The sequence below is a fragment of the Nycticebus coucang genome, chromosome 7 (genome assembly GCF_027406575.1).
Source record: "Nycticebus coucang isolate mNycCou1 chromosome 7, mNycCou1.pri, whole genome shotgun sequence".
Taxonomy (NCBI): Eukaryota; Metazoa; Chordata; class Mammalia; order Primates; family Lorisidae; genus Nycticebus; species Nycticebus coucang.
In genome coordinates this window covers 121,108,265-121,126,347 of record NC_069786.1, presented here as the reverse complement: position 1 = coordinate 121,126,347, position 18,083 = coordinate 121,108,265, and the positions used below count along the sequence as shown (strand labels likewise).

General features: G+C 43.4%; 1 protein-coding gene across 2 annotated transcripts in view; it reads left to right on the top strand.

Moving 5' to 3' along the window:
- Positions 1–18,083, top strand: part of WDFY1 (WD repeat and FYVE domain containing 1) — a 66,768-nt gene that overhangs the window by 13,514 nt on the left and 35,171 nt on the right. For both annotated transcript variants that reach the window (XM_053597583.1, XM_053597585.1), the window contains exon 2: positions 10,703–10,770. In XM_053597583.1, coding sequence (XP_053453558.1) covers positions 10,703–10,770 — 68 coding nt within the window. The remainder of the gene's footprint in view (positions 1–10,702; positions 10,771–18,083) is intronic.

The following is an 18,083-nucleotide window of genomic DNA, read 5'->3' as shown; positions in this document are numbered from 1 at the left end:
ACATTAGCATTACTCATTTACGTTTGTTCTTACTAATTAAGTGGTAACCTGTTAACGTTTTCTAATGCTCCCCACCTAAAACAGTGTAACATTTTTAGTAACATCTCAAGTGTTATTTATTGTATCAGTAAAGAAAACCTGTTAGGAATAAAGACCTATGGAACAGAATTTTAAAATAGGCTACTGTTTGTTACTACCTCAAACTGTGCTTCTTTTAAGTTAGTTTAATTTTGCATTTTAAGAGGCTATGGATAGAGTTTGAATCTTTTTTTTTTTTTTTAACATAAAAAAGAATATTGCTTGGACATCTCCTGGACCCCAGCTCTTGCAGTCTGCCTAGATTACAGGTGTTCTCCTGCAGTTGGGATGGTTTTAGCCTCTTGGTGTCACAGGGGTGACAAAGAATCATTTTGATGCTAATAATGGAAAGATCACAGTAGGAATGGTGTCTTAAATCAAAAAGAAAACATCTGCAGGTAGAAAAGCAGCCACCTTGCTTCTGGAGAGGCATTGTTTATTTAAGGAGTGGTGCAGATGCCAGGGTCACCTGGTGGCCTTCCTCCCCATCAGTCGAGATCTGCCTGTGACTCATCATGGTCACAGACCCCGGAAGCTGTCTAGTAGTCCTTCCCTAGGTTGTGGGAGGGGATGGAACTTTTATTAGCAGCCAGTCTAATTCTCCTCTATAAAAAGAGGCTATTTTTCCTGCCTTTTAATTTTCAGTAATAATCGTTTCTCCCTGTGTAACCAAGGAGAAAGATTTCTTTCTGCAGCAGGAACAAAGAGGGCAGAGTTCTGGAAATTTGATTTGAAGAAAATTGCTATTTATTTGATAAAAACAGATTGGACTAATAACCATACTATTCTTCGTCTCTTTTAGGCAAATATCTTAATGTTGCAGAAACCAGCTAGGGTGCCAGAATCACACATTTGGTCTTTATGTCCTGGAGATACTGTCAGACTAAGAAAAAATATCCTTTGCTATAGGTGACAGAAATGTTTGGAGATTTACCTGGATGTGAAATAGTATCAGCATCTACAAGTGCAACCCCAAAATGAGATTTCCTCAACATCATTATTTTCCCAGAGATTATAAGACATCGGGACTTCGGGCATATTTTGTAATGTTGAGTATACTCTGAAATTATTTTTTTAATTGAATAGTCCCTGTCTATCAGCTTCAAATTTAAAGAAGGTTAATTTGATTTAATTTAGCTGTTAGGGTGTGTTTTTTGAGGAAATTTTAAGAAGATAGCAAGTTTTAGAAATGCTGCTGTGTGGGGGGCAGCACCTGTGGCTCAGTCGGTAGGGTGCCGGCCCCATATACCGAGGGTGGCGGGTTCAAACCCAGCCCCGGCCAAACTGCAACCAAAAAATAGCCGGGCGTTGTGGCGGGCGCCTGTAGTCCCAGCTACTCGGGAGGCTGAGGCAAGAGAATCGCTTAAGCCCAGGAGTTGGAGGTTGCTGTGAGCTGTGTGAGGCCACGGCACTCTACCGAGGGCCATAAAGTGAGACTCTGTCTCTACAAAAAAAAAAAAAAAGAAAGAAATGCTGCTGTGATAGGCTAGTATGAAGTGGCCTCGTGGTCTGACAGCAACTCTCATGTGCTGTTTGTGTCTGTTTGTCGATGTGTAAGTTAGGATTGTTAAGACGCCAGTGCCTAGACCATCCTGCAAAGCAGTTTTGGAACTCTTTGTGGAATGGCCATCAGAGCTGTTGTTGTATGAGGGTCTGACAATTGAGTTTGTAAACTCATCCTAGAAAAGTGTTTTGTTGGGTGGACTAGGCACTCCTGTTGGTGCGCAGCTTCCCACAGGGAGCAGTTTGAAGGTAAGCATGGTGATAATCAGCACTGAGGTATGTAGCTCTTTTTCTAGGATGAATTCATGAACCAAATTGTCCGTCCTCGTATGCTAAGTATTTTGAAATCATTGACACTCCACTCATTAAATGCTGAATGCTCTTTGTAACTTCAACCTCAGATTGCTAAGTATTCTTCAAGGTATCCCTGAGCCCCTGCTATGTGACAAACCCCCTCAAAGTTCAGTGGCATAAAGTAGCAGGTATTCGCTATCATCCATGAGCCTTCCATATCCTGGGTGGTCCTTCTGCCCTCAGCCAGTCGCAGTCATGCTTGTGGCCAGCTGTGGGTTAGCCTGCTGACCTTAGCTGGTCTCTGTCACATGTGTGGGAGTGAGCCAGCTGCAGGCTGACCAAGGATGGGTACAGCTGGGACACTGGGCTGTCGTCCATGCCACAGTTCACCCTCCTGCACACTGGCCCCTCTGGCTCGTGTGGCGTGACAGGCTTCCCTGAGAGGGAGTGAGGGCAGACAGAGCTTCTGGTCTCAGAACTGGTGCGCAGCGTCACCAGCCAGCCCATATTCAAGGCTCATAGAAATAGATTCCATCTCTTGATGGAAGAAGCTGCAAAGTCACAGCACAGAGGACGTGGATTCAGGGAGGGGTAAAGAATTGTTCATATATCATGAAGGCTACGTTGAACAGTTTGATGAGAATATTTCAGATTGTATATGAAACCCGTACATTATACCCCTTGATTGCACTAATGTACACAGCTATGACTTAACAATAAAAATAAATAAATTAAAAAAAAAGAATTGGTCATATATATATTTGCAATTATCTGTGACAAGCACTTACATATTATATTACATGCTGCAACTAGATCCAATTAAATATAAACCTTGAGGCAGTGAGAGATTTTGTTAGAATCACCATTCCTATTCAGCACAAAAGTCAGGATTTTGTTGAACTAAGAGAGAACTTTAGAGTTAAACCTAGACCTTTCTGTATTTTGGTATTGTTTATTTATTTTCGTTTAATTTTTTTTTCACTCTTTGAATTTATTTAGGGAAAAAATTGTAATTTGTAAGGCTATGACTTCTGTAGATAGTGATTCTTCTGATGGATCTTGGCAAAGTAAATTGAAAGCCTTCTGAAAAGGATTCACCATTTCAGATGGCATTAAGAGCATTCATGATTTGTGGAGGGAGCTCAGAATATCAACACTAACAGGAGTTTGGAAGAAGCTGATTGCAATGCAGATGGATGACATTGAGGGGGTCAAGACTTCAGTGGAGGAAGCCACTCCAGGTATGGCAGAAATAGCAAAAGACCTAGAAGGAGAAATGGAGCCTGAAGATGTGACTATGCAGTTCTCTGATAGAACTTGAACTGATGAGGAGTTGCTCCTTATATATTAGCAAACAAAATGGTTTCTTGAGATGGAATCTACTTGTGGTGAAGATGCTGAGAACGTTGTGGAAATGACAGGATTTGGAATATTACGTGATTTTATCATTTCTTGGCCTTTGGCTAAGATCAAGTGTGGAATATTACGTGATTTTAGTTGACAAAGCAGTGGCAGGCTTAGAGTGGATAAACTCCAATTTGGAAAGAATTTCCTCTCTGGGTAAAATGCTATCAAACAGTATTGCATGTTACAGAGAAATCTTTTGGGAAAATTAAGAGTCAATTGATGGGCTCGGCGCCTGTGACTCAAGCAGCTAAGGCACCAGCCACATACACCTGAGCTGGCGGGTTCGAATCCAGCCTGGGCCCGCCAAACAACAATGATGGCTGCAACCAAAAAAATAGCTGGGCATTGTGGCAGGCGCCTGTAGTCCCAGCTACTTGGGAGGCTGAGGCAGGAGAATCGCTTGAGCCCAGGAGTTGGAGGTTGCTGTGAGCTGTGATGCTACAGCACTCTACCCAGGGCGACAGCTTGAGGCTCTGTCTCAAAAAAAAAAAAAAAAAAGAGTCAATTGATGGAGCAAAGTTTATTGTTATGTTAAGAAATTGCTACAGTCACCCAACATCTGGCAGCCACCACCATGACCAGTCAGAGCCATCAGTGTGGCGGTAAAACCCCCTGGTAGCCAAAAGATTAGGACTTGCTAAAGCTCAGGTGATTGTTAGCATTTTTTAGTTATGAAGTGTTTCTTAATTTAGGGATACTGCTACGCTTACTAGAACACAGTATAGTGTAAACATAACATTTATTTATTCATTTATTTGTTTGTTTATTTGAGACAGAGTCATTTTGTCACCCTCGGTAGAGTGCTATGGCATCATAGCTCACAGCACCTTCAAACTCTTGGGCTCAAGAGATCTATTTGCCTCAGCCTCTTGGGTCGCTGGGACTACAGGCACCCACCACAATGCCCAGCTATGGGTTTTAGAGATGGGGTCTCACTCTTGCTCAGGCTGGTCTTGAACTCCTGAATTCAGGCAGTCCACCCACCCCTGCCTCCCAGAGTGCTAGGGTTACAGGCCTGAGCCACTGTGCCCAGCCTAAACATAACTTATATACACTGAGAAACCAAAACCTTCATGTCACTTGCTTTATTGTAATATTTACTTTATTGCAGTGGTCTGGAACTGAACATGCAGTATCTCCAAGGAATCCCTGTATAATACTTTAAAAAAATAATAAACTGAGCATTTCATAAACATTTTCTCAGAGTTCCAGATCATCTTGACAATATTTAATGACTATATAAGCTATTGAATTACTGTATCATTGGCCCATTTCATTTTTAATCTTTTTTCCTCATTTTTACTCTTTTGAGAATGCTCCTATAAACTTTTTTTTTTTTTGTAGAGACAGAGTCTCACTTTACTGCCCTCGGTAGAGTGCTGTGGCCTCACACAGCTCACAGCAAGCTCCAACTCCTGGGCTTAAGCGATTCTTTTGCCTCAGCCTCCCGAGCAGCTGGGACTACAGGCGCCCCCCCCACAACGCCCAGCTATTTTTTTGTTGTTGCAGTTTGGCCGGGGCTGGGTTTGAACCCACCACCCTCGGCATATGGGGCCGGTGCCCTACTCACTGAGCCACAGGCGCCGCCCAGAACTTTTTAAGTGTGTAGTTTTTATTTCCTTTTTGTTAAATAATTTTTTCAGGAACAGTTGCCAAGCCCGGAATTCCTGAATCAAGGCTTATCATTATTGTTTTTGTCATGGTAGTTACCATTTGGCACATGTCTTCCTCACACTATGGGCTAAGAAGAAGTTCATGTGAGGAAGACATGTGCCAAATGGTAATAATAATAATGACAAAAATAATAATGATAAGCCTGATTCAGGAATTCCGGGCTTGGCATGTCTTCCTCACACTATGGAGCGAAATTCTTGTTAGAAATTTCAGTTCTGGGCAGCACCTGTGGCTCAAGGAGTAGGGTGCCAGCCCCTAATGCCAGAGGTGGTGGGTTCAAACCCAGCCCCGGCCAAAAAATCACTGCCAAAAAAAAAGAAAAGAAATTTCAGCTCTACTTTACAGCCCTGAGAGAAAATTATGAGAGCCTTTGAAATGGCATTTTGTTATTGTTTTGACTTTTTTCTTTGCTCATCCCTGTGCAGCACTACATTTTAAACACATTTTAATCAGAAATATTTAAGGAAATAAGATCCAACTTTGGCATTTTACTTATTTGGAAAATAAACGATTGATATACAGTGCTGAAGAATGACAGACAAATAAAGAGACGATGTGTATTTACATGGTAGTTGTGGGTGTCCATTTGTACTGTTACTGTCTGAAGTGGAGGTAGCTTTTCTAATGGTCTGTAGAATACATGCCAACTCCGCCTAAGTCCCTGCTTCTCTAACCAGAAGGGCAAAGGAGATGGATTGCAGCAGCCCTCCCCAAGAACAGGAGCGCCGGCAAGTTTGAAAACCATTTCTGAAAGAAACGGCACATTTCCTTTCATAAGTACCTTTTGGAAAAATAGCTACCATTGTTTTAAAACAACTTAAACGTGGAGCATGGAAAAGAGTGAGCATGTTTCTGAGGTGGTGATTTTAAGGAAAGATTCTTTTTTTCTGGATTTACAAGTCTTGGAATATAAAAGAAAATCCAGACGCTAGAAGAAGGAGCAGATTAGGCAGCAGAAAACCATGAAAGGATATAAGTGTGGGTGTGGACTTGTCAGAATGTGAAAGGGGAAACTAAGCTGTGTTGTTTCATTTTCATGGAGACAGTGACTTAGACATTCATCTAGGCAGAAAATATAGTGATTTATGAAAAAAAAACCCATCTGATCTTGACACTAGTGATTAGGTGGTTTATTATATCCTCCTAGAGGTTTAAATAGTTTGCTCTTATAAAATTATGTTCTTATTTTTTCCTTTTTTTAAATTCTTTTTTCAATCTATGGAATAGTAGATTCTTAGTTTTCAATTTGCTGAATAGTAAGGTTTTTGTTTGTTTTTTGAGACAGTGTCTCACTTTGTCGCCCTGGGTAGAGTACTGTGGCATCCTAGCTCACAGCAACCTCAAACTCTTGGGCTCAAGTGATCCTCTTGCCTCAGCCTCCCAAGTAGCTGGGACTACAGGCGCCCACCACAATATCTGGCTATTTTTGGAGATGGGGTCTTGCTTTTGTTCAGACTGGTCTTTAACTCCTGAGCTCAGACAGTCCACCTGCCTCGGCGTCCCAGAGCGCTAGGATTACAAGTAAGTTTTTTCAGTCTAGAATTTGTTAATTTTTTAAGTAAGTAGCCCTACTTAAACCTATTTTTACAACCATGTGTTAAACTAATATGAAATATTTTGGATATAATACAATACAAATTTCTATATTACTTATAGAAATGAGGAAACTCTGTTTAATACATAGGTTCTTGGGAGTGCTACAGTGTTAATGGTTAAACTTAATATTGGTTTGATTTAATCTCGGACGTGGATGATTTTAGCAGTGTGTAAGGAAGGGGAGAGTTACAGCTTGAAAAGAGAAGGAAGGTACCCTCAATGAATCCCCAACAATAAAAAAAAAAGAAAAGAGAAGGAAGGGTATTCCATATGGGCATTGTGAATATAGAGGTTTCGCTGGCTATCAAGGCCAAGTGCCTAATCTGGAACCTTATTCCCGAACAAGGACGGCCTGGATGTGATAAACAGTCTTCAAAGGAAACACCCTAAGAGATCAGGTTTTATTTATTTATTTTTTTGTTTTTGTTTTGAGACAGTTTCTCACTCTGTGCCCTGGGTAGAGTGCCGTGGTGTCATAGCTCACAGCAAGAGATAAGTTTTTTTAGTTGTGTCCTAGGATGGGGCCAATTTATGCAGACCGAATGGTATGCTGATGTTTCAATACTTTTTTGGAAGATGTTGAAGTCTGAGTGGGTTCCGCTTTGCCCACTTCCTTTATTTAGTTCCCATTGAGCTAGTTTAAACATCATCCTGAAGCTGTGCAAAATTAAAATCAGACTTTTCCAGGTTGAATGATTGGTTAGAAAAGATGAACTTTACGATTTCCTCCTGACAACAGAGTTCTCTGAAATCTGACTATTCCCCCTTCTTTCCGAGAGTGCAGAGGGAAGAGCAGGTGCCCCCAGTTCTTTGAACCACCTACACAGTCATGATCCAAGATATCTGGGGTCAATTTGAAGAGTTTCAGAATGCATTGGACTTCTGTTCTTCCTTAGACCTCAAAACCCTGACAGACAGGAGCTGACAGAGTTAATCTCTTTAGGATACTCGTACAGATGACCCCAGGGAGCAAAATAGCATTAATCTCACTCTAGTGCTACATCATCTTATTTACTCAGATGAATGAAGGTCAACTACTAGTTTTAATTTTCTTTTAATGATACACAGTAATCTATATGGATCTTAGGTGTAGCTGGACAACTTCTAACAAATGCATGGAAGCCTTGCCGCCCCCAGGAAGCTCCCATGTATCCTTTGTGTTCTGTCCTCTGTCCCCAGAAACAGCCACTGTTCTGATTTTTGTCCCTGGTCTCTGACCCGCCTTACTTGTCTTTTTTTTTTTGATCTGGATCAATGATTTTTTTTTTTTTTTGTAGAGACAGAGTCTCGCCCCATGGCCCTCGGTAGAGTGCCGTGGCCTCACATAGCTGACAGCAACCTCCAACTCCTGGGCTTAAGCGATTCTCTTGGCTCAGCCTCCCGAGCAGCTGGGATCACAGGCACCTGCCACGACGCCTGGCCATTTTTTGGTTGCAGTTTGGCCGGGGCCGGGCTTGAACCCACCACCCTCGGTATATGGGGCCTGCGCCCTACTGACTGAGCCACAGGCGCCGCCCAAGGATCAATGATTTTTTATTTTTTTTATTGAGACAGAGTCTCAGGCTGTCGCCCTCGGTACAGTGCTATGGCATCACAGCTCACAGCAACCTCAAACTCTTGGGCTTAAGTGATTCTCCTGCCTCAGCCTTCCAGGTAGCTGTGACTACAAGCGCCCACTACAATATCTGGCTACTTTTTATTGCAGTTGTCATTGTTTAGCTGGCCCAGGGCCGGGTTTGAACCTGCCAGCCTCGGTGTATGTGGTTGGCGCTGTAACCAGTGTGCTACAGGCCTGAGCCTGGATCAGTGATTTTTATTTTTTTTATTTTTTTATTTTTTTTGTAGAGACAGAGTCTCACTTTATGGCCCTCAGTAGAGTGCCGTGGCCTCACACGGTTCACAGCAACCTCCAACTCCTGGGCTTAAGCCATTCTCTTGCCTCAACCTCCCGAGTAGCTGGGACTACAGGCGCCCGCCACAATGCCCGGCTATTTTTTGGTTGCAGTTTGGCCGGGGCCGGGTTTGAACCCCCCACCCTCGGTATATGGGGCCGGCGTCCTACCGACTGAGCCACAGGCACCGCCCAGGATCAGTGATTTTAATAAGGAAAAATATGCTTCTGAGAAAATAACCAAGCTCACTGGTCTATGGTCATTTAAACTATGCAATGAGAAGTTTAGTTGAGGGTGAGTAGTATACTGTTGAGACCATCTTATTCACACTGCTGAGCAACTCTCCATCTCGGGCAGGGATAAGCCTGGCTTTTCTTGTTTCCTTTGAGGAGGGACGTATCCTAATGCAGGAGGCTGAACTTCCTTTATTCACAAGAAGGTTTTACTTGGAGCTTCATGCTCTTGTTAGGATCGTGCACAGTGGTGCCTGATGAGACTTTGAATATTGGAAAGATTTTGCTGCAGCCAGTGCACTTACGTGCAAAAGGACGATTTCATCTCGAAAGAGAGAGTGTGGATCTGGAGATCAAGGGCTGTCACGTGGGTTCTGCCACATCCTCCTCGTGGACATTGACACACGTCCGTCTCTGGGGCCTGAGTTCTTACGTGTTACACATGGTCGTCTTGCCGTGTAGATGTCTCCGTGTAAACACGCTTCCCCTGCTGTTTCTTCCTTGGAGGCTTCTCCCCACATTTCAGGAGTTCCATCCTTGTATTTGCTGCAAAGGAACGTGTCTTCAGACATATTCTGTGTAGCCCTCGTGGGCCTCGCCCGGCTGCGCCAACCTGCCGGTGGGGCAGAGTGCCTCCCACGCCCTTCCTGGCACACCAGAGTAGTGGTTCCTTGGAGTGCTGGCCCTGCTGGTGTAATTGCTGATTTTCATGTTTGCATTCAAAATGTTTCTTCAGGTTTGATTTGGTGTTGAGTTTCTGATCACAGACAGTAGCTACACAAGGAAATGGCTTTTTTCCAGGGTGAATGGGACATGGAGACTCAGGTGGTCCCTGGGGAAGGCCTGCCCTTTACAGTCACAACAAATGTGTCTCTCCCTGCACTTGCCCAGGTGTTTGTCTGGCCTCCAGGCCTCGGACATGTGGGTGGGGGTGGTTACTCCTGGACGAAGGCTGCAGTGGTCAGAGAGGACAGCAGGGACACTGCCACCACGGAGCCCAGGTGCAGAGCCACTTGCCTCAAGGCCCACCAAGCAGCTTTACTTGTCCTGACTTTCAAGAAATTGGAAGTGTATAGTATCAACATTTAGTCTTCGTACATTTTTTTATATATATATTTTTTTTATTGTTAGGGATTCCTTGAGGGTACATTTTAAAGTTGTAAACTTTTATTCAGCTCCTACAGTGTACCAGTATCTATGTTGCTATTAGAAACAGAAAAATATAACAGAGTTGCCAATGGGGAGGACAAGCTAGTTGGGAGGCTCTTCAGAGGCCCAGCAGAGTGAGCCCCAGGGAGTCCCTGCCGTGTCCCTGCCCAGCTCGTAGGGTCATGTGAGCACACAGGGGCCCCACAGCCCTCCTCCAGTCCTTCCGAGGTAATAAACCCAGAGAAGAAACTGACTGTTCTGGTCGCTTGTCATTTTCCTGCCTGTGCACAGGATTTCCTTATCGCCTGGGCGTGTGTTCTGATGAAGGAGGGGCCCAGGGGCACGGTGTGGAGTGTGGAGTGATTTCCTCCCCGGGGTGGAGACTGCCGAAGACCAGAGAGCAAGCCACGCTGCGTGCTCTTTTCCTTTCTGAGCCGCTTCTCCAGAAGCTTCTTCCTCCCATTTACAGCCCCAGCCTTGCTCAGTGGGCTCAGTCAAGCAACTAAGCTCATATAAGTTTTGTTTTTTTTCCCCCAGAAAAGCAATTTAAAGTCCTCAGCTTCCTTTGCATGTCCTTATATGATGGAAATTTCCATATTATTAAAGTTACTTGAAATCCTGACTCCTAGGCCCTCCCTGACTCACCGCCTGCTGTTATGCTATTTGTAACTATCTGTGTGTATAGCATACACCACAAGTGTGTACCGTATGGATGTTTGTGGACACACATGCGTGTTCATTTAGTCTGTCCTACTGGTTAACCTCACAAGATCAGCTAGAAAATAGCTTGAAAATTTTTTAAAAATTTAGTTTTCCTGGAACACAAAAGAAGGTAAAATTCCTATCAACTGCTTCTTTCTCTCCGTTTCTCCACAGAACCATCCGCGTCTGGCTAAAGAGAGACAGCGGTCAGTACTGGCCCAGCATCTACCACACCATGGCCTGTAAGTGGCTGAGCTGCTCCACCAGAGGAAAAAGTCTCCAGTGTTTTTGATGATTTAAATTTCAAAATGTCTGATTAAAAACTTCTCCTAGGGCCGGGCATGGTGGCTCACGCCTGTGATCACTCTGGGAGGCCGAGGTGGGTGGGTAGCTTAGGCTCACCAGTTTGAGATGAGCATGAGCAAAAGCAAGACCGTCTCTACTAAAAATAGAAAAACTGAGGGAAGAGGATTGTTTGAGCTCCAGAGTTGGAGGTTGCTGTGAGCTATGATGCCATGGCACTCTACCCAGGGTGACAGCTTGAGACTCGATCTCAAAAAAGAAAATTGCTACTAGATTTCAAAGTGAGTTTCTCAGTTGCCTAATACCTCTGGCAGTTTGCAATAAACTGCAGGAAAACTTTTCTTTTGCAAAGGAAGTTGAGTCTGGGGCTTAACTGAAGCCGACTTGAGCAAAACTGGGAGGGAGGGGGAAGAAAAGGAAAAACGGCATGTTCCTTCCTGGTTTTCCTGTGTCTTAATTTGGCCAACTTAAATTAGTAGTGACTTTGTATTTAGTAGTAGCTGATATTGGGATGGAAAAAGGACGCTGCAGCTCTAAAGCTTGATGACCAGGCTCACCCTTTTCATCAGCTTCTGGATGCTGTTAAGAGATGCTGTTGTGTGCCTGGATGTCACCCACACCCCAATGGGGCATTGAATCCTGCTATCCCAAGGAGTGTTACAGAAGACATCCATACCTGCTGATTTCCTTAAGCTTTTGGTCCTTAATGAGGGATTTTCCTCAGTTAAGTATTTCAACATTCAGAGGACTCCTTAGGAAAAGAAAAAAGACTTTGGTGTGTGCTGGATGGTATGTTACTGAAGACCATCATCAAATTTTCCAAAGAAGGGAGCTTAACACTGTTCACAACTTGGGTGATTCAGAGCTCAGTCAGTCTGCCGTTCTTGTACCCACCACTCTTGTTGGTTGTACACATTGTCTTCCATGCAATTCTCCTTTTCACAAATAGTTAGTATTGAGCAGGAATTTTCATTTGTTCTATACCTTCTCCCAACAACTTAGGCAGGCCAGTCAGCCTCTCTTTGTTAATAATCATTCAATGAAAATGAATGACTTTCAGAACACCGGTATAAAGATAACTACTATAAGAGGAACAGTAAAATTTTATTTATTCATGTATTTATTTTTAATTTTTTTTTTAAAACAGATCTTACTCTGTCGCCCTGGGGTTGAGTGTGTTGTGACTGGAATTTCTTCTTCCTTGACCTTGGGGATTTGAAGAATGAACCCACAGACCACAGATCAGTAGTAAGAGGATTTTATTAGACAGGAATACAGAAGGAGTAAAAAGTACCAGAGATTCTGGCAAAGGGGAAGACCCAAGTCAGAAATCTCCCCCTGGGCCCTTTGTCTAGAGGTGTATGTTATGTTTTGGCCAGGACTTGGTAGATGGAAAAATACCTTCACAAACTTATGAGCGTATTAACAAAGGAATTAATGCAGTCCCTCCCCTAGAACAGGGTTATTAGGTTTTTGCAGTTTTTGTCTCAAGGAAGGGATTAGGGTGTGTGCTCTCTACTCAATGTGGGAATTAGGGTGCTCTCTACACCCAAAATGTTTCAGGCTGCTTTGTTCATGACTTGGCTAGAGCCCAGAGGGCGTGGCCTGGAAAGGGCAGCCTGTTTGTACCTAGAGATGGGGTTCTGATTTCTGAGCTCACCTGGGCCTAGAGAATGGGGTGAGTGGCCCCTGTCCAGCCCTGAGTGGGGAAATCCTGTGGTGTCATCATAGGTCACAGTAGCCTTAAACTCTTGGGCTCAAGTGATCCTCTTGCCTCAGCGTCCGCAGTAGCTGGAACTACAGGCGCCCATCGTCATACCCTGCTAGTTTTTCTGTTTTTAGTAGAGATGGGGTTTCACTCTTGCTTAGGCTGGTCTTGAACTCCTGAGCTCAAGTAATCCACCTGCCTCAGCCTCCCAGAATGCCAGGATTACAGACACGAGCCCACCACACCTAGCTAGTAAAACTATAATATGTAGCACATTTGACAACTACTTGAAAACTTGTCCATAATTTATCATGCCATACAGAATCATCTTCTTATTTTCCATGCCAGCATATACTGTGAATGTATAACCTTGGTATCTCGCAGTGAATTCTCACATTGAACTATGAGGTGACTGATGTCTTAGTAAAGGAGCTTAGGGAGCCTGTTTGACAAATTTACTTAGAGAATACTCAGACTAGGGCTGAGGTGGATGGGATACCCTTGGCCTCTGAGCTTACTATCTTTTACCCAACCAAAAAATAAATAAATGAACAATGATAATAAGGTTCTGTTAAGCTGATAACTCCTTATTTCCCAGTGGCCCAGTGATAGATAAGATAGCTGAGTAGCAATAGCCTGAGGACTTCATACCAGTAGGAGGGAATGTTTTTCTATCATTGTGGAAAATCTCGTTAATGTGATTGCGATTATTCCTCCGTCCCCACACTTCCTCTGTAGTTAATATTTTGGTCATAGCTTAACCCTGAGCCCTCTGCCTTGGGGTTCATGCTTATTAAAACAGAAATAGACGGAGATGGATTTTGTCTTATGTTTAGTTCAGTTACTTCTTGGCCTGCGTTTCCCCAGATATTTACTACAGCATTACAAGTAATTTTGCTCCCACCAAAACCCTAGCATCTGAAATGTGTGTTCTCTCCTGCCCGCTAGATCTTGGGCGAGTGGCTGCAGCTGTCTTTGTTCCCAGGTTGACTTAACTGTCTCCTCCCCACCTTAGCAGCCACGGCTTCTCTGCAGAGCGTGGCTGATGCCTGCACACCAGCACAATTGTATCTGCACATTTTCAGCTTGTTGCTTCCAGATGCTTCTTTATTGTCTCCACTTGGACCTGGATCTAAATTGCAAGAACACCACAAGAAGGAAATAGAGTGAATAGGTTATGAAAACTAACTGCTTGTCTGTTTTATAATAACATTTATTTCAAAATTAAAATTGAAAATATGAGAAGAAAAGTACCATGTTGATTCTAAAAACTATCTTCAGATTACCTAACTAGGATGTTTTACTGGTTATCCACCAAATGCAACATTTTCCTGTGACCTGACAGTGATCAGTGACCCAACATGGCCACGTGTAGCACTCCAGGAGGACAAGGCAGGTGGATGGCTTGAGCTCAGGAGTTTGAGACCTGAGTAAGAGCAAGACCCCATCTCTGCTAAAAATAGGAAAAATAGCCAGGCATTCTGGTGAGGGTCTGTTTCCCAGCAACTCAAGGAAGCTGAAGGAAGAGGATTTGCTTAAGCAGGAGTTTGAGGATGCTGTGAGCTATGATGCGACAGCACTCTAGCCTGAGGCAACAGAGTGAGACTCCGTCTCGGAAAAAAAAAAAAAAGACCCAAACAGCGTATGCGTATTGTGATATGTAGTCCAACTATGTTCCATAACATTACCTCACATACCAAAAATAACGTTCAGAATCTGTGTCTGTCATGTACTTTGTGCTGTTCCTGATATTATCGTTTTGTGAGATCATCCCAATAGCAATGCAAGGTAGATGGGATTTTTACTTGTGAGAAAACTGAGGCCAGAGGGGCTCAGGTGATTGCTTGTGGTTGTAATTCCGGTTGATATTTGCATATTTTCAATCAGACAAAAGCTTGATAACTAGGATCTATAGAGAACTCAAATTAATTCACATGAAAAAAGCCAACAATCCCATATATCAATGGGCAAGAGACATGAATAGAACTTTCTCTAAAGACAACAGACGAATGGCTAACAAACACATGAAAAAATGTTCATCATCTCTATATATTAGAGAAATGCAAATCAAAACAACCCTGGGATATCATCTAACCCCAGTGAGAATGGCCCACATCACAAAATCTCAAAACTGCAGATGCTGGCGTGGATGTGGAGAGAAGGGAACACTTTTACACTGCTGGTGGGACTGCAAACTAGTACAACCTTTCTGGAAGGAAGTATGGAGAAACCTCAAAGCACTCAACCTACACCTCCCATTCGATCCTGCAATCCCATTACTGGGCATCTACCCAGAAGGAAAGAAATCCTTTTATCATAAGGACACTTGTACTAGACTGTTTATTGCAGCTCAATTTACAATCGCCAAAATGTGGAATCAGCCTAAATGCCCACCAACCCAGGAATGGATTAACAAGCTGTGGTATATGTATACCATGGAATACTATTCAGCCATTAAAAAAAATAGAGACTTTACATCCTTCATATTAACCTGGATGGACGTGGAAGACATTATTCTTAGTAAAGCATCACAAGAATGGAGAAGCATGAATCCTATGTACTCAATCTTGATATGAGGACAATTAATGACAATTAAGGTTATGGAGGGGAGAGCAGAAAGAGGGATGGAGGGAGGGGGGTGGGGCCTTAGTGTGTGTCACACTTTATGGGGGCAAGACATGATTGCAAGAGGGACTTTACCTAACAATTGCAATCAGTGTAACTGGCTTATTGTACCCTCAATGAATCCCCAACAATAAAAAAACTGTGGTCACAGACAGGCATGAACCGTGGGGGTGGGGCCACAAACTCCTTTTGCAAAGGGCCGGATGGTAAATATTTGGACTGCATAGACCCACAATCTGTGGGAATTACTCAGCTCTGCTGTGTAGCGTGAACGTGGTCATAAACAACACAGGCGTAGATCATGGAGGCCATCGTAAAAAACACAGAAATGAAAGTGGCTTTCTTCATTTCCTTTCCTTTCTATCCTTCCTTTCCTCCTTTCCTCAGCCTCCCAAATAGCTGGGACTACAGGTACCCACCACAATTCCTGGCTAATTTTTCTGTTTTTAGTAGAGAGGGGTCTAGGTCTCTTGCTAGGCTGGTCTTGAACTCCTGAGCTCAAGGGGATCCTCCTGTCTCAGCCTCCCAAAGTGCTAGGATTATAGGCCTGAGCCACTGCTCCAAGACTTTGTTAACAAAACATATAGTAGACTGGAATTTAGCCCTCTGGCCTGGTTCAGAGTTGTAAGCATTTGATTTTGGACTATACAGTTGCCTTTTTAAAAATTCACTGATTTGAAAGATGCTTGTGTTTTCCTTTGTGAATACCCAACCCCTTCCCTTCTATTTTAAACTTACATTGCTTATCTTGATGGGAACCTTCAAGGAAGAAAGCCAGATATCATTTTATACAAAACAAACAAGAGAAGCTTTTTGGGGGTGGGGGGTGTGAAAATTCTCAGCTAGGCAAAGTGGCTTTGCCTCTAATCCATGTGAGCTCAGGAGTTCTCAAGACCAGCCTGAGCAAGTATAAGACCCTGTCTCTACTAAAAATGGAAAAATTAGCTAGAAATTATGGCGAGCATTTGTGGTCTCAGCTACTAGGGAGGCTGAGGCAGGAGGGTCTCTTGAACCCAGGATTTTGAGATGGCTGTGAGCTAGGCTGGGGCCACAGTACTCTAGCCTGAGCAACAGAGTAAGACTCTGTCTCAAAAAAGAAAAAAAAATTCTCTAGTCTCATTAAATTACTCAGCACATTGTAATTTTTACACAAAAGAAAGATTTTATGGCTGAGTGCGGTGGCTCACGGCTGTAATCCTGGTTCTTTGGGAGGCCGAGGCAGGTGGATCTCTTGATCTCAGGGGTTTAAGACCAGCCTGAGCAAGAGTGAGACCCTGTCTCTACCAAAAATAGAAAAACTAGCAAGGCATCATGGTGGGCACTTACAGTCTCAGCTACTTAGGAGGCTGACGCAAGAGGATGGCTTGAGTCCAAGAGTTTGAGGTTGCTGTGAGCTATGATGCCACAGTACTCTACCCAGGGCAACAGAGTGAGATTCTGTCTCAAAAAAAAAAATAAATAAATAAAAGAACCCTTATATAAATATATTTTTTTGCAGATTTTGGCTGGGGCTGGATTTGAACCCGCCACCTCTGGTATATGGGGCCAGTGCCCTACTCCTTGAGCCACAGGCACCGCCCCCCAAAAAGAAGGATTTTATGCTTTTATGTTGTTTGTTATAGGGTTGAGCAAAAAAGAATTGAAAAAAAAAAGCTGAAAACTAATGCATTAAGATTTACTACCGACCAAAGAGCAAGCAAAAATGATGACAGCGGGGCGGTGGTAGGGCGCCGGCGCCATATACCGAGGGTGACGGGTTCAAACCTGGCCCTGGCCAAACTGCAACCAAAAAATAGCCGGGCGTTGTGGCAGGCGCCTGTAGTCCCAACTACTCGGGAGGCTGAGGCAAGAGAATCGCTTAAGCCCAGGAGTTGGAGGTTGCTGTGAGCTGTGCGAGGCCACGGCACTCTTCTGAGGGCCATAAAGTGAGACTCTGTCTCTACCAAAAAAAAAAAAAAAGTGATGACAGTGAATCTTTGGAATCATCAGAGCATGATTTAATTTGCCTAATTTTATGCATAGTTAAAAAAGAGCATTTTGATTATATGAGGCTATATAGTTTATAGTTTATAGTTCTTAAATATAGTTCTTAAATATAGTTGTTCTTTTAATCTGAAACATCGGTATTGGGAATAAGGGTATATGGGCTTATAGTGAATTTTAATTGTTTTGTGCACAATTTTAATACTTACTATAGGTTTGTTTTGTTTTGTTTTTGTTTTTGAAGTAGAGTCTCACTCTGTTTCCTCAGGCTAGAGTGCCATGGCTTCAGCCTAGCTCACAGCAACCTCAGATTCCTGGATTCAAGCAGTCCTCCTGCCTCAGCCTCCTGAGTAGCGGGGACTACAGGCACCTGCCACAACAGGGGCAGGACTACAGGCACCTGCCCCAGTTAATTTTTCTATTTTTAGTAGAGATAGAGTCTCACTCTTGCTCAGGCTAGTCTCCACCTTCTGAGCTTAAGCAGTCAGTTGTTTGGCCTTGGACTCCCAGAGTGCTAGATAGATGTGAGCCATCAGGCCTAGCCACTAGAAGTTTTTGAGTGCAATGCAAACAGTTTTTTTCTGTAATCTGATCATGCAATTAGCTGTTTTAGGTTTGGGGTATAATCCAGTATTATAGATTACTTTCTTTCTTTGGTGGAGAATATTGGCCCATTGTAGACAGAGAACTTTATATTCAGATGGTGAATTCATTTAGAAGACTTTTTTTTTCCTTTAAGAGATAAGAGTTTCTGTCACTTGGGCTTACAACTTTAACTCCTGGACTTGAGGAATGCTCCTGCCTTAGCCTCCTATAGCTAGGACTGTGGGCATGCACCACCATGTGTGGCTAATGTTTTTAATTTTTTGTAGAGACTCGCTGTGTTACTAGGCTGGTCTTGAACTCCTGGCCTCAAGTGACCCTCTTGCCTCGGCC